This window comes from Pseudoliparis swirei, chromosome 10, assembly GCF_029220125.1.
Source record: "Pseudoliparis swirei isolate HS2019 ecotype Mariana Trench chromosome 10, NWPU_hadal_v1, whole genome shotgun sequence".
Lineage (NCBI taxonomy): Eukaryota > Metazoa > Chordata > Actinopteri > Perciformes > Liparidae > Pseudoliparis > Pseudoliparis swirei.
In genome coordinates, this window is record NC_079397.1 from 14,809,582 (window position 1) to 14,826,205 (window position 16,624).

Below are 16,624 nucleotides of genomic sequence, written 5' to 3' on the forward strand. Positions count from 1 at the left end.
CTTCACACCTCATTGGCAAGCGGGGAGAGCCAATCACCGCCAACAGATCCGCCCCTCAGGCTGCCGGCCGGTCCCTCGGCATCCTTGATGAGTTAGAGAGTGAGCGAGAGAGAAAGAAGTGGGGAAGAAGAACGGAGAGGAAGGAAAAAAGAAAAAGCAGGAGTGAGACGGAACAAAAGAACACAAAAGTAGAGTGAATGCAAAACACAAGAATGGGGATTGACTTCGTGGAGAGACACTAAAAAGGCACAAAGAGACCCCCACACACACACACACGGATAAGAGAAAGAGAGTGTGTGGAAAACTTTGAAGGGAAAAGCGATTTTCTCTCCAGAGGAGGTCATTAAATCAAACGTGATTAGTCATCATGGTGGAGGAGGCTCTCTCTCTCTTGTATTTCAGAGTTGAGTGCATCTGGTGTTTTTTCCTGCTTCTTAAAAGAGATGCGCAGAGGCAATATAGGATTGAAATATCATAAAAGGAAATGGCATCGTGGCGTTATCCTAATCGCAGGAAGCGGTCGTCGCTGCTCTAAATCTATCGAACTAAAAGAATGATCGCAATCGACGTTTCCAAAAAAAAAGAAGAAACGCCGTAGCGTTTGCCGAGTCACGGCCGAGCTGGGAGAACGTGATATTTTGGCGCAAACGTTTTTTGAGACGTGACGATCAAAAGTATTGAAGGCACATTTTTTTGCGTTCAGCTCGTCTAACTATATTTGGATAAAGATATTTTGGATCGGCAGCAGCGAGTTTGTCACGTTATGTTTAAGGCTCTGAATTCAAAAATTCTGAGCACACGTGTTGACTCCACATGGCTCTCAACATGGCCGAGCGATATTCACGCTCTTCACATCCGACCGGATGAGGCTCGCAGAATCAGTAACTTCTTTTAAATCACTTCTTTAAACCCATTTTTATAGAAAAGCTTTTAAGTGATCTAGTCTTTTTATGCAGAACGTTGGTTCCCCTAATTTAGTTTGTCTGTTTTTAATTTATTTGGTTTTTAATTTACTTTTTATTTTAATATATACTTTTAAATGTAATATTAGTTTCTTGCTATTCCACTTGCTTTGCTTTGACTCTCTGTGGAGCACTTTGTAAACAATGTTATAAATAAACTTATTATTATTATTATATAGAGAACCATTGACCTTGAACTGTGGTATTAACTAGAATTTTTAAGCAAAATATCATCTCATGAATCGAAACACTAATTATAATTGGTTTCAGATTTTTGACTGGAAGGAAAAGATCTTTAATACTGAGAACACTTGAATGAGGTCAGTTCTGATAGTTTCGGCCTCAGCAACACTTTGTTACGACGGTTTGTATTTTTCATCGTCACCTGGACTAAAAACCCAAAGTCGAGGCCAGATGTGTTTCCCCATCACGTGGAACACCTGTTGTTTCCGTTGTTCTCATGGACCCCGCAGACAGCGGCCGTGAGCTCGGACACCCTTTGCACACCGCCCGTTGGCCCACTGCACCTCCACTTCAACACTTAGGAGACTCTTGGTGCTCAAGGACACCTCAGCAACGCGTGTGGAAGTAGCACTTGGATGAGGGGAAAGGATTCTTTTATTTATTTTATAGTTCACTTTGTTACTAGGAACACTTATTTCTATATTTATACTAGAAAAAAAAGCTTATAGCAAAATCTCATTACTCCCACCACCTGATAAATGGAATATCTTAACATTGGCTTCAGGAGGCGGGCATACAGTCGAAATTGCAGCTAATATAGCACTGCAGACATTTTTTATTTTATTATGCCCATTTCTTATATACCGTTTTAAGAAATGCATTAAAATGAAGAAACATAACGCTGCTTTTGTTACAACTCATAAGAGCCAGAAGCACGAGCAGCTCTCCACATGAAGGTGGTGTTGAGCGATGGAGTATTTTCATAGAAGCTTTGCAACTTTAAAAAAAAAAAAAAAAAGGCCGTTGAGGACGTGGTGGAGGCCTTTAAAAGGGAAAAGGTGAGCTCCATGTTTGGATCTCATGATTCTCTAATCATATCAGAGGGGATATGATCTCGTTACAGACAGAATACAACGTTAAATCACTTATCTTGGCTCGAAGGTACGGGGTCAGACGGAGGAGCCGTGCAGGGAAGAACAAGAGGGGGGGGGGGGAGAACAAAACAGGGCTCGTTGAGAAACACCTGCCATGAACTCAAATAGCCATTATCCCCAACCTTTAGAACCCCCCCCCCCCCACACACACACACACACACACACACACTATAATGGTGGTCAACCCCTCGCCCCTTCGAGACTCCAAAAGTCAAAAGGACAGCTGACGGACAGACAACAGCGGGATTAGTCAGAAGGAATCACATGCTTGCACACACACTCAGTATGTGTGTGTGTGTGTGTGTGTCTGCCTATCCAGTTAAACCCAACCCAGAGAGTCTGGAGAGTGCAGACAGCGTAGAGAAGCCGTCTTCTCCAATGCAACATGAGCCTGGGCGGCTGAGCCGAGGAGAGGCGCTCTGGAAGGAAGAGAGAGAGAGAGAGAGAGAGAGAGAGAGAGAGAGAGAGAGAGAAGTCCATCAGGGACCATGAGGGGTAAGGGAGAAGATCCCTGCTCTTTCACTGAATAGCTCGAGCGCAGCGAGGATTCACACGACAGAGATTTATAAAGAACAGACAGTCGGGGAAACGGAGAGAAAGATTATGACCCGCAGCATCTGGGACGGATGTTACCCCGGCGCCGCAGTCCTGTTGCACACACACACACGAGTCGGAGACCACTGACTATTCATGAATGAAAAAGTTTAACAACAGTTCCTGCATCGTTTTGTCTTTTATTTCCTCTGATCAGACATCGTCCGGATGAGTTCTCCACAAGCAGATCGATACATTATTAACATTATTAACTCACACGATGCAAAGACCAAACAGACGAGGAGTACATGTGTGGACGGGATCGTGCATCAGGAGCAGGAAAACTACGAGTCATGGACAAGAAAATATGACTGACTTCTATTCTTCGAAAAATAGACTTTGATTCAACAGTGTTGAGGCGAGAGGGGTCACAGAGGCGTGGCCTATGTTCTTGTGGTGCTATCCAGTTCATATTCACGGTCCTTCTAGTGGGCCAAACTCAGGCCTGCAGGGTCCGGCCAGGCCCTGCTCTTTCTCCAAAACGGCAGCCGGTGCCACTGCCTCCCTACGTGCTCACAGGAGAGAGAGGAGGTAAGAGAGGTGGGGAAGGAGCGTCTATTTCTCTATCGGGGTGCTGTGCCCGGTGAGTCGGGTCGGGGCTGGTTCTCCGCGAGGGTGTCGAGAGGCGCGGTGCGTCTCGGTGCTGACTCGCTCTCGGTCGGTTCGTCGGTCGGTCGGTAATCGGTAATCCCACGCGATGAACTCATCGCTCTCCCTTTCCTCCTCTCTCGTCCTTTAACCCCCGGTCCTCAACTTGTTCTGCGGACAAAAGCAAAAGAGGAAAAGTGCATTAGACGGACGGAGAGGACACAAAATGAAAGCAGACCGACAAACAGAAGAGAAATACATCATGTCAGGGTTCTTACACATTTTGACCAGTGGATTTCCAGGACTTTTCCAGGACTTTAAACCAAATTTCCATGACCAAACTGAAATCTCGGTATTAACATGAACATTTTTGAAAATTGTGCGTACGCCGGCTTATATTCTGAGCGTCTTTCTTTAAAAAAACTTAATTATTTCAAACTCGGCGTAAATGAACACGTGATTATAACAAATTTCCACTTTTCCCAAACTTTTATGATTTAAGTTTTTTCCATGACTTTTCCAGGCCTGGATATAACCATTTTAAAATTCCATGGCTTTTCCAGGTTTTCCATGACCGTACGAACCCTGTCTATAAGCGTCCGGATGCCACTGAACGAACACCGCCGATGGAGGGAAGGGTGGACGAAACAAAAGAGGGAGAAGACACGAGGGACACGAAGAAGAGGATTACGTAGAGAGAGAGCGAGCGAGGAGGGAAAACACTGACCGACTCAATAATGGAGCTTCGGATGAGACGCAGTATATTGTCCACCGCAGTTGCTTTTCATCTCTGTAAAGGAATCTACTTTTGATCCGAGCGTGAAATTATTATTGACAAAAACGTACGGCGCTCCTCTCAAAACCAGGTCGGAACGAGAGGCAGACTTTGAAGATATCACTGAAAGGATACTTCCAGTTTAATAAATACTATATGCTGTGTTTTTATCACTTCTGTTGGTTATGAAAACATTGCGACGGCGGTATCCGAGTGCCGAGATCTGGGAGCGAGGCGACACCCCGTCACTGCGTTATGATTCTTTTTCTGAGCTCATAGAAATCCCACTAAACTACGCCGTGTTGTGGTTTACAGAGTGTGTGTGTGTGTGTGTGTGTGTGTGTGTGTGGCACACCTGGGGCTCTTCTATCAAACCTCCGCTGGCGTCTGAAATACTTTCTTACTGCAATATCGAGATAACAAATCTCCGTCGCCGTAATGCGATGAGTGCTTCGAGAGATGGCCGCAACGCATCGAGAAAATCCAAAATCAAATATATTCCGAGACGAGATTTACCGGCGTCTAAAAATATAGAAAACGACAAATTAGATCATTGAAACGGACTTTATCGGGAGCCATTCGGATTGAAATGTCAATACTCGAGAGCCCGCTGCTTTCTCCTCTTGATGCTCGCAAACACAACACCCTCTGAAGCCACGCACGGGGCGGGGCGGTCGAAAAGAAATGAAGTGGGGAAGGAAAAGATGGGGAGCGAGATGCGGCGGGAATATGGAATGAGGAGGCGAGGAGTGGATGGAAAGATGGGCTCACGATAGACTCTCAGTCATAGAGGGAGAAAGAAAGGGAGACTTTATCTGTCCTCTGCTATCGGGGACCTGTTAAATGCTGAATGCATTAGGCATGTGACCAGGGACGGAGGGATGGAGGATGGTGGATGGAGGAGGGCAAGAAAGAGAGTGAAAGCAGGTTTAAATGTTATCACTGACTGGAGCCATATAAACGCCTCTCTCTCTCTCTCTCTCTCTCTCTCTCTCTCTCTCTCTCTCTCTCTCTCTCTCTCTCTCTCTCTCTCTCTCTCTCTCTCTCTCTCTCTCTCTCTCTCTCTCTCTCTCTCTCTCTCTCTCTCTCTCTCTCTCTCTCTCTCTCTCCCTCCTCCTCCCTCCCTCCTCCCTCCCTCCTCCCTCCTCCTCCCTCCTCCTCCCTCCTCCTCCCTCCCTCCCTCCCTCGTCACAATTGTAAACTTGAGATTTGGGGGATTTGGTTTTCATCCCCAGTGAAATGGCATCTTGGAGATTCCCCCGTCTACACCGATGGCGCTGCAGTCGTAAGTGCAATTGAAGATTTGAAGGGGAAGGACGGGGAAAGGGGAAAGAGATCTTGCCGTTGGGAAGCGGCCTGACCTCCGATATCAAGTGTTCTTTGAGGAGAGGAGACGGCTGTTGGCGCCTGATGGATCCTCTGACCTCCAGAGGTCAAAGGCACGCCCTTTGACATTTGTTCCCGGTGCAGCTTCCTGCTCGGCTCCGATAAAGCCGTGTAAACACCCTAATCGCGAAGCTGCATCGGCTCGTATCAATCCCACTTCATTCCTCCCCCCCCCCCATTTTGTCAGCTGTGTAATTCTGTATATTAATCCTTTAAAGCCTTATCACAGAGCTCTTTTCCCTTTTCTTTTTGCACTTAATGACTTTAAAAGCAAGTCTGCTGCAGATAAGCGCAGACGAACCGGAGTGTGCTGCGATCGCCGCGGGGTGATGAACAACAAGCGGATTAACATATAATCTCAGGCTCGCTTCCAAACAATTTACACGATCATAACGGCATCCGGCCTCCGAACGGACCCACAGGTAGCCGTCTCGAACGCACGCCCACGCGATGAATAAAACATCGTGCAATTTACATGATGTAGAGCTTAAAAACACGTCTGCATCCGACTTTTAGATCCAATACCGAGAGCGAGCGAGAGACGGAAAACGCAGTTTCCTTCATTTCCGGCAAAACAATGCAATTGTAAAAAAAAAAATCTAATAGAAAAGCTCTATGAATGTAAATTGAGCTTCTTGAAGCCAAGTGATGTTACATATTGCAAAGTGAGGGAGGAGGAATCAAGTCAATATGAACCTGAGTGACATTACCATTACCATACGGTGTGTGAGGCCTATGAGAGCACGGAGAGGACCGTGATATCCAACTAGCAGCAGCCACTCCCGCGGTCTTATTACATTAAAACACACACAGAGGCAGTCAGGGGAACGCCGTGTCAGCAGGTATTATGGAAATAGGCCGGAAGGTTTAAACCGGCTATTTAGAGTGAGCTTCACTCGGGCGCCAGACGCCCGCTGGAAATTCTATTCTCCCGTCTAAAAGCCGGGCGCACGTAAATGGATGCCCGTGTGTATGTCTGCGTGTGTATTACATTAATTCATTTAGACATTTAAAAAGGGGGGCGGCTGCTAAAGTGTAGCTACCGTACACACATCTATGAGCCCGATGACGTAGCGTGTCGGTAACGCACACGTGGGGATTCTTTGAAGTACGCACATCGATTCAAATGAAAGCCACACCACAGGATTAGGAGGCGGTACAACTTACATATCATCCGTCCAGGAGGCCGCTTGCACACACTTGTTATTCTTTTCGGTGGGGGGGGAAACACATTTTTTTATAGAAATGACGTTTTACCTCACACTGAAATGCTCATTCACTTCACTCAAGCATGCAAAACACAAACAACGCGCACATTATGCAGAAGATGCAGCGTATCAAATGATGTTCGGAGGAGATGTGGCCAACGATAAAAGCCGAGCGGGGTAAAACGCGCACCTGTTTGGTGTCGTTGACGCACTGCAGGTAGAGGGCCGCGATGTGGGAGCAGTTCAGGGTTTTCCCGACGTTCTCCTTGTAGCACGCGAGGATCTGGCCCTGCAGGTCGGCACACACGGGATACGCTTCATACCGCCTGCGGGGGGGGGGGGAAGAGAGAGAGAAGGGGAGACGGCGTGTGAAAACTGGGACGAATATGGCGGGACATTTGGGGCGAGGGCGGAGACAAAGAAGATAGCTAGATAGATAGATAGATATATACTTTATTAATCCCCAAGGGGAAATTTGTCGTAACAGGAGCAGCACCAATAAACTAAACACACAAGAATAAAAAATAAAATATAAAATGTAAAAAACAGGGATGAAATATATAGAAGTATACAAAGTAAAATATAAAATAAAATATATATGTATAAATACAACATATATGCATACACAATACTAATGACAAATTAAATATAAAAATATTAAATATAGACAGTGTGCAAAATGCAAAGTGTGTGTATGTGTGTAGTGTAAATGAAATGTGTGTGTATGTGTGTAGTGTAAATAAATGAAATGTGTGAAGTGCAGATCAACATAGTGTAAATATTAAGGAGTGATATTCAAATGTGGACAGTGAATAAAAGGCACCATGGGACAGACATTGGAAGGGATCGACGGGATGAAAATGAGCTGTAGAAATCAAGACCAGGGACCGTTTATTTGTTTTCAAAAAGACCAAATCAAAGGTCATGAGAGCCACGGAGCGAGAGGGTCTACGCCCCGTCTGGCTTTTTCTTTTGCGACTGTCCTTCTAGTCCCAAACACTCGAAGCAACCGTCAATACGACTGTATCTGCTGTAAAGAAGGTTAATCGGGCCATGGAGTATGACATCGGCAGAGAGGTCAGAGGGTTCCACCCCACAAAAAAAACAATAGAATAGAAGGTGTCAAATAAAGCACTCGGCAAATCAATGCGTAACGCAGAGTAAACTAGAAAACAGCTCCGGTTTAATCTAAACGAGCAATAAGGCGGAGTTGTTACAACGTGATGATGGTGATGAGGTTGAAATCACCGGCAAGCTAAGACTACTTTCTTTTGAGTTCCCCGTTCTTATGTTTTACATCTAAAACCCGCTTTAAAAAGACCTCACGGAAGAGAGTATTGATCAGCACTGGATGGATCCGTCCATTGATCGGGCACGGCACCCTGAGAGAGTCGACCGTTTACAAATTGCATCGCTGTCCCCTTGGCGTGGCCGAAATGGCAAATTCAATCTTTTTGCATCCACCAGGAGGTTGTTGTTGTGGACCAGGGGTGTGAAACTCATGTTCACCGCGGGCCAAATCAGCATCATGGCCGCCCTCTTAAAGGGCCGGAAACACTTTATGAACTCCTCGAACATATTGTTAAATGACTCTCTTTGCATTTAATTATCGTTTATTTGAGTGTAGAAATGTTGCACATCAGCAAATTTCTTTAATATTACAACATGAATCCATTTAATCCTAAACCTTCAAAATGAAAGCACGGGATATTTCTTTCCGATTTCTTTAAGACAAGGTGATCGCGTGTCTTTGAAGCCGTCAGGGGCAACATAAAGCGATGCGGCGGGCCGAATTTGGCCCACGGGCCTTGTGTTTGACACCCGTGTTGAAGACTGTGAATGCCAATACGTCTGGCTATGGGCTACACACCACTAGCTTGTCCCAAGCCTGTCCTTAAGGTCTGCTCCAGCTTTAGTGCTGCCGTCTTAGCTGGTCTGATCCAGATGCTAGACCTTCTATGCTAAACTTCAGCGCATTTAAATGGGACTTTTATGTCAGACGTTTGCAAGTCTTGGACCCTTTTCTGCCAATCTGAGCACACCCCATAAAAAAAACCCATGTGCTTGCTCGGGCTATTATGCTAATGGCGGCGTCATCGTTTTGTTCACGCCGGTGCTCAGGACGCCCCATCTGCCTCGCTAAACGGCTGGCGTTGGGTGTGAAAGACATTCTGCCCGTCAGCAACTCAGGACATCTCAGAGGAATACTGGGAGGTGAAGCCCAGCCCCTGGAGTCAGAATCAGATGTTGGATTTTACCCCCCGGAGTGAGAAATTACCCCCCGTCGGATACAAAGTATGGGATTGGTCGCATGGGTCATTACCCAGGGTGCAACGCAGCAGGAGGCTAGTGCATGTTGGCATCGCCACGTGGGCATATCGGTTGGGAAAGCCAACAAACTAAGGACTCTAGCAGCAGTGTGACTCATCAATGCAGTCCATCAATCGCCATCAGAAACAACGAGAACAAGCTGCCAGCGAGGGATACGACAAAGAATGAGAAGAGGAACTTCGGACACCCTTCTTTGCCTCCTTGCCTCGTGGAGAGAAGCTCCATACCTCCCTCGTGTCTGCACAGTAAATATGAAGCTACTTCCAGTGAGTTTAGCCAGAGACTCGGAGCAGGACATTTTTTGTCTGGGCCCGCTGGCTTCCTGAGGTACAGTGGGGGGGAAAAAGTATTTAGTCAGCCACCAATTGTGCATGTTCTCCCACTTAAAAAGATGAGAGGCCTGTAATTTGCATCATAGGTAAACCTCAACTATGAGACAAAATGAGGGGGGAAAAAATCCAGAAAATCACATCATAGGATTTTTAAAGAATTTATTGGTAAATTCCTCGGTAAAATAAGTATTTAGTCACCTACAAACAAGCAAGATTTATGGCTCTCACAGACCTGTAACTTCTACTTCAAGAGGCTCGTCTGTCCTCTACTCTTTACCTGTATTAATGGCACATGTTTGAACTCGATATCAGTACTTTTGTTGTTGACCAAATACTTATTTTTCACCATAATTTGAAAATAAATTCTTTAAAAATGTGATTTTCTTTCCTCATTTTGTCTCTCATAGTTGAGGTCTACCTATGATGAACATGACAGGCCTCTCATCTTTTTAAGTGGGAGAACCTGCACAATTGGTGGCTGACTAAATACTTTTTTCCCCCACTGTATATTGTTATGAGGGGCTTTTAGAGGTGCAGGTTGGACACCGTTGTCAGATTTGAAGTCATATATAAGACGACCGCTTGCTGGATGTAACGTCCACATCCACTGCACGGACACGAGAGCGCCATCAATCATCTCGTCTGACTCTCGGCACGGCGGGGAATGCGTTTGACCGAAATGCGAATCTAGATTTTGGTCGATTCCACCGTCGGCGTCATCACTTTGAGCGGAACATTATGCTGCAGGGTGTGCGGAGGACGTTCTGCATTTGTGGATCCATTGGGGAGAAATCCAGTCATTTGCTCGGAGGCATGACAAGGCCACTGCTCTGAACGATGACAGCGGCGCTCGCAGAAATCCCCGCCATCCCGTTCCTATGGATCCGGGCGCTCGTTTATTACACCGCCTATGGGCGTCTACTGGGACGAGAGCGGCCACATACACACGCTAATTACTTTATTTTTTTAAGCGTTTGCGTTAATACCAGGTGCATCCTGCTGATACAAAGCACAGTGTTTATCACCAGTAATGGCCTGAGAGAGAGAGGGGGGGGGAGTTCTTGATGATGAACTAGACAGCGGTACTTCTATTTTTGCTTGCTCTCCGCTTCTCTCTGTGGGGAAGGGGCAGAGACAGTGGTTGAGTTTATCATGAGACAATAACACTGTCACACACACTCTGTGGCGGCACGCTGTATCCTCCATCATCCATCATTAAGATTAACATAAAGTTCCTGCAGCCAACCACAACCACAGAGCTGGTAGGGAACAACTGCACCCCCCCCCCCACCTCAGTTGTACATCGGGAGCCCTCTTGTCATTTACGGCCGCTGTAGTGCTGTGCAGCCGGGGGAGCAGATGCAAAAACACGTCCAACATGTCATTTTACGAATGCCTATAAACCACGACCAATAGAAGATTATACCATTTAATAAACACGACATACTCGTTATAGCGGCATGATATAAATCCATGATATGCAATGCATCTGAGCAAACAATATACTATTCGTACACACTTGTGGTCATTTAAAAACGTACGATGTGAAGAGAGATTGACTGAGGTAATCTCAAAATTCTTTCAGTCAAGTTATGGAATTACATTGAGATATTGTTTTCAGGAAAAATCCCTTTTTTATGACAAAGCATCAACAATACCTCCCAACAGAGCTATACTCTTCATGTTGAATTCAAATTAAACAGAAAAGTCTGACAAACAGATTTCTAATAAGGCAGAAATTTGTTTTTGCTTTATTTCCTGACCCCTGTGGATTAATCTTGGGATCGACAAAGTGATATAATTCCGAGTGAAAGTGCTGCTGCTCTCGTACAGATTATTGTACAGGTTATAGAAACAGCCATTACTAGGAAATGCTCCCCCCCCCTTTGTTTTTTTACCATCTCTATTCTTCTTTGATTCCTTTCTCCTCTCATCCCTCCCTCAACCCCCAGAGGTTTATGGGATATTTAATAAAACTACATGTGGTGGGAGACTCTGAAACACATCTAGCCAGTTGGTTGCTCTATACGAGAAGAAGAAGAAGGAAGAAGAAGAAGAAGAAGAAGAATAAGAGGAGGAGAAAGAATAAGAAGAAGAAGAAGAAGGCTGAAACTCTCTGCTCACTTCCTTTGTGAAGTTTTCCTTAAAAGAGGTTGAGAGAGGGGGGGGGGGCGTACGAGAGGGTGAATTTGTCCCATTTAACATGAAACAAGGCGGAACAGATGACCAGCTCACTCTCACTCTCGCTGTCCGTCTCCCTCCTCAAGGCGTCCCGAGATCATTGAATACGTTCCCTTCCTTCAAGCTGCACAGGTCAGCACATTTCCACGGAGGGGACATATTCCGATACGGACACACTCTTCAAAGAACATATTGACTGCGAACACGACTTATTGAGATCGATGTTGGGATTTTCAGACAATATGCATGTGTTATGCCAATAGACGGTGTCAGTGCATTTTTCAAACCAACGTATATTGACCACGACCGGCATCTGCCGTAACTATGTAGAGCGAGGGCACCGAGATGACGTTCATAGATCTCCGTTACGGGTCCAACACGCTTCAATAGTTGGACAAAGTGCGAGACGCATCTGGAAAGACGTTCGTTCATCTATCAGAATTTGAGGCGCATTAAGAATCAGAACAAAGACAAAGACGCACAGACACAACGTGAACAGCCAGACGCACACCGTCCATTCCCTGGAGACAAACTGCCCTCTTGCACTCACAACAAACTACTTTTTTCGCGAGGAGAGCACGGCTTTCTTCCAATAATATAACTAGAACGGGCACTCGGTAGAGCGCATACCTTCGTATATCACAAGATTGGGCATTGAATTATGAACATTTTGGCATTAGTTGCATGCCAATTGGATACAAATTGACCGCACTATGGTAAAAATAAGATTTTGACCTTTTCATGACCTTGACCTTGAGCTTTGACCCGATCGACCCCAAAATCTAATCAAATGGTCCCCGGATAATAACCAATCATCCCACCAAATTTCATGCGATTCGGTTTAATACTTTTTGACTTATGCGAATAACACGCAAAACCTAAAGGCCATGGCTATTGCCGGAAGCATAACGCACGTGATGTAAATTGGTGCACAAAGGTGGTTTTATGACCCCGAAATAACCATGTTCATCAAAGAACACGTAAACGGGACACATTTAGTTTGGTTCCAAAAAAAGACTTCGACTTTGGTCAAAGCTTCTACTGCTACAGAGCTTTTGAGACGAAGGAACCAAAACGCATTTATCATTAAAAAAAGGCAAGCCAGCAATCCTATCCAAGAGGACGCCACAGGACTCGACTAATGGACTTCTATTTCCATAAAAAAAGCGCTCGACAAAAACAGGTAGAAGCCACTTCATGGTGTGATTTGGTCAGATTTCACACAGGTTGCCAGTATTTATCTTCCTCAGTCTGACTTGTTCTCTTGCCTCCATTCATCTACAACACTTACTGTAGCGCCATCGTCGGTATGGATTACACTCGGCTGCCACCAGATTGAGTTCCAAATCACCACATTCTCTATTTATCATCATTTGGGTCCACTTAGGGGTTAATAGGGTTAAGGGGCGGGTGCCGGTTCCCCCTTAAGAAGCCCTCACGCTCTCTCTAGTTAAGGCAGGCGTCAGTACCGAGGGGGGCAAATAAATACAAATGATCCAGTTAAGGAGAAAAATGACACACATTTCACTCACGCTGATTTTTAAAAGCAGACCCGAGTGACCCCCCCCCCGCAGTGAAATCCATCAGTATGGATAAGAGATTAAATAAAAGAGCGAGAGAGAGGGGAGAGAAAGAGGGGGTAACAGAAAGAGACTCAAGAAAAGCGTGAGGGATAAAAGAATATTCAAGAATCGAGAACGAGAGAGAGAGGGCGAGACGAAAGCAGACGATAACAAAGAGGGAGAGAGATTTGAATTAAGACGGATGACACAGCTCGTAAGTGAGCAGCGAGGACGACAAAGAAGGATGAGAGGTATAAAAAACGTAGACGAGTGCGGTCCTTTCTGACCCCTCTTCAAACACAGTCTGACAAGGAGACTGGTCTCTGGCCTCGAGCTGAGGAAGACGAGCGTGTTTGGAAAAAACACGGATTGAAACGCACACGGCTGAAAGACGTCGGCGAGTTCAGGGAACGCCATTTGTGCGAGACGGCGAGAGCTTTGTGGTTGTAAATATGCGTACGGGAGAAAAAGCCCCAAAGAATGCAGAAAAGCAATAAAAGCCGTGAGTGGGTTTCCAATGCAGCAGTCACTAAATCGGCCACCGAAAGGTGTGAATGTGCATCTTGTGTGTGTGTGTGTGTGTGTGTGTGTGTGTGTGTGTGTGTGTGTGTGTGTGTGTGTGCCCACGCAGGTGCCGGGAATTGTGTGCGCTTTTTCCAGCCAGCACTGCGAAGCTCTTAAGGCTGAGAGAAGAGCTTTTAAAAGCAGTTATTGACTTCTGTCTCTTCAGCTGACCACCATCTTGTCCCTGCACCCGGGTTGCCTAGCGACAGATCCGCGGTTCACCCTCACCTGACGGAGGGGTCCAAGCGCCGCTCCGTCTTTGCCGCCTCGCCGGTGACGACTACACCTCCACCACTAGGGCTGAAGTGCTTTGCGATAACTTTCCCACTGGATGAATTCCCGTCATTGCTTTTTATAATTAAAAGTGCCGCTTGGGGCGATTAAACATCAATAAATCACCACTTCGTTAATTTTGGGACCTCGGTATTATTCGCTTAAACAAACGGGAGCACTGCCAAAAAAATGGAAAGCCTCAACACCGTATTTACATTTTGGAGCAGCAGGGTGGATTCAGTCGGGAACCAGCGTGTTTATCCTCTCCAGGAATGGGAAGAAATGAAATACACAACGCAAATATCCTGCAGCGCAAATGTCCTGCAATGCAAATTTCTGACGATAACAATTATTATTTTCCCCCAATCATAGCAAGATCCGCAGATGAATGATCGTTCGAGGTCCTCGCTTTCGGTCATTTGACCGGGAACGAAATGTCTGCCCCCTCCCTCTGGAACTCTCTCCCCAAAATCATCCTAGTCTGCCCCGAACGTTCATCGTTCAAATCACAAATCAAAACCCACCTGTTCAAAACTGCTTTTAATGTGTGATTGTGTGATCTGTACGTTCTTATTTGCTTTTATCGTTTGTTTTTATTGGAATTTTTAATGCATAGCTTTTAGGATTTTTTAATTCTGTGTTGTAAAGCGTCTTTGAGTCCGATGAAAAGCGCTATAGAAATGTTATGTATTATTATTAATAAATGTCCTGCAATGCATACGTCCCGCGTGTTTCTTGCCACGTGTTGCATTAGGTTGCACGGGATTTTCAGATTTTACCGTCGTCTTAAACTTAATTGACACAATTAGGAATAAACTTTACCATAATCTTTGTTTACTATAATTAAAACAAAGTAGCAGTTTCACGAAAATCTTAATTAGGAAGGAGTTGGCTGGTAATTTTGCGCATTGTGTTCACGCAGTTAGGAGAAAACATGGAAGCTTGTACAACGTTTGGGGTTAAAATGTGCTGAAAGAGGATTGAGTCGGATCTACTTTCTCTACACATTTTATGGAGGAGAGGTCTCTTGACCTCTGCAGTGCGGCACACGGGGTCATCGAGAAAAGCAAAAGAGCCGTTTACATTCGACGAGTTGTCGTTATTGTCGACTGGATTTAATTAAAAAAAGATTTATTCAGAAGAGATTTTTAAAGAGGTACAAAATAAACAGACATATGTAGCGAGTGTGTCGCCTGAGGGAGGAGAGGAGTGACGGTGAAGTGAAGTGACAGACTAATATTAAATTGTATTCTCTATGGCTGACTGTATAGGTGTTGGGGGGGGGGGGGGGGGCTTCGACACCCACGTGGACTCTAAGCCCCAAACTCAAAAAGGTGGAAACACACCACCTTCTATGATCTTATCACAAATCCCCACCGAAGGCTGAACGCTCGGAGAAATCCACGTTTTCGAGGCCTGACGAGGGAGATGGAGACATAAGAGATGATGGTCTCAATCCTTCAGTATTACAAAGCCAATATTAGACGTCCCCGTCCCACCTCAATTCTGCAGGGACCCTGGACACATGACCTGCTTCAACAAAGAAGCCCGACGCCCCACCAAAGGTTAGCGCCGACGGGAGGTTTAGGGCTATGCCACTCTTCTTTCATTCCCCGCTCCATCTCTGCGCATAATCTCACATCTATCATTTTCCTTCATGCCTGTCAGCTTGTATTTCAAACTAAAGCCCCATTGGGTCACTGCGGCCCATCGAGACACACACACGCAAAGACACACACACATACGCATGCAAAGACACACACACACACTAATTCATTCCTCCTCACACACAAAAGCATTCATACGTGTGGTGCCGTGCAGGTCACCCTTCCAGTGCTGGCCGGTGTGGTGATGCATCAGACCTGGATAAGCAAGTCGTGGTGAAGGGGAGGCGGGTTATAAATCAGGTGCAGGGAGAGATACAGTAGCCTCCTTTTCAGAGGAACCGGGAACTCTTATCTACAGTCAGTGTTACGAGGAGAGTGAGAAAAAGCTTCTGTGTATGTGCGGGTCAGACGTACCACATGATTACATTATCTCTTACAGGTTTTGTATATTTACGCATACGTGCGAGGGCTGGACACCGAGTGTCTTTCGCCAGGTCGTTGGGAGCAAGTTGATACCCTGCAGATTTATGATTCATGGCAACAATTTCAGGCACTAAAGGGCCCTTTTTACAGCCGTAGTGCAGTGTTTTTTTCCTTACTTCAGACAACAATTGTTCATGTGTCCATAATTCTGTGGGGGGGAAAAATCGAAGAAAATGTAAAAAAAAATCTAGTTTTGGAAGTATCGTGTTAGAGACGAGATGGATTCGTTCTCAAATCGGTATTGCTCTGGCTTAGAACACAACCATTGTGAGAAAATATATATATGCGAGTTCTGTAATGAGGTCACAGTGATGCAGTGGCGTTCCGGTTGGGAGAGCTCCATCATTCACAGAAAACTCTGGTGGGAATACTGCAGGAGAACGGCAGAGAACAGCTGTACGGCATACGCACCCAAACCACACGCACACACACACACACACACACACACACACACGGTCTTGGGTACCTTACCTTTCCCATTTAAACTGGATTTTAACATTGCGATTATCCCACTGAGATGATTGGAAAAAATGCATGCTGGCCACTTGCTTAAGGCTATTTGTAAACTGTTAACTTATGTAAATCACACACCATAATGAAAGTAAACTCAACATGAAAGGCAATAATATTACTGACACAGGAGAGACATTTTCATATTAG

General features: G+C 45.5%; 1 protein-coding gene across 3 annotated transcripts in view; it reads right to left on the bottom strand.

Annotated features, from left to right (window-relative positions):
- Positions 1-2,794: 2,794 nt before the first annotated feature.
- The window catches only part of chchd3a (coiled-coil-helix-coiled-coil-helix domain containing 3a), a 62,880-nt gene continuing 49,050 nt past the window's right edge, over positions 2,795-16,624 (bottom strand). For 2 of the 3 annotated variants that reach the window (XM_056424730.1, XM_056424731.1), the window contains 3 exons: positions 6,822-6,957; positions 6,591-6,631; positions 2,795-3,433 (listed from right to left, as the gene is read on the bottom strand). In XM_056424730.1, the coding sequence (XP_056280705.1) occupies positions 3,424-3,433; positions 6,591-6,631; positions 6,822-6,957 (187 nt within the window). In that variant the 3' untranslated portion in view covers positions 2,795-3,423. The remainder of the gene's footprint in view (positions 3,434-6,590; positions 6,632-6,821; positions 6,958-16,624) is intronic. The other variant, XM_056424732.1, reaches the window with a different exon arrangement.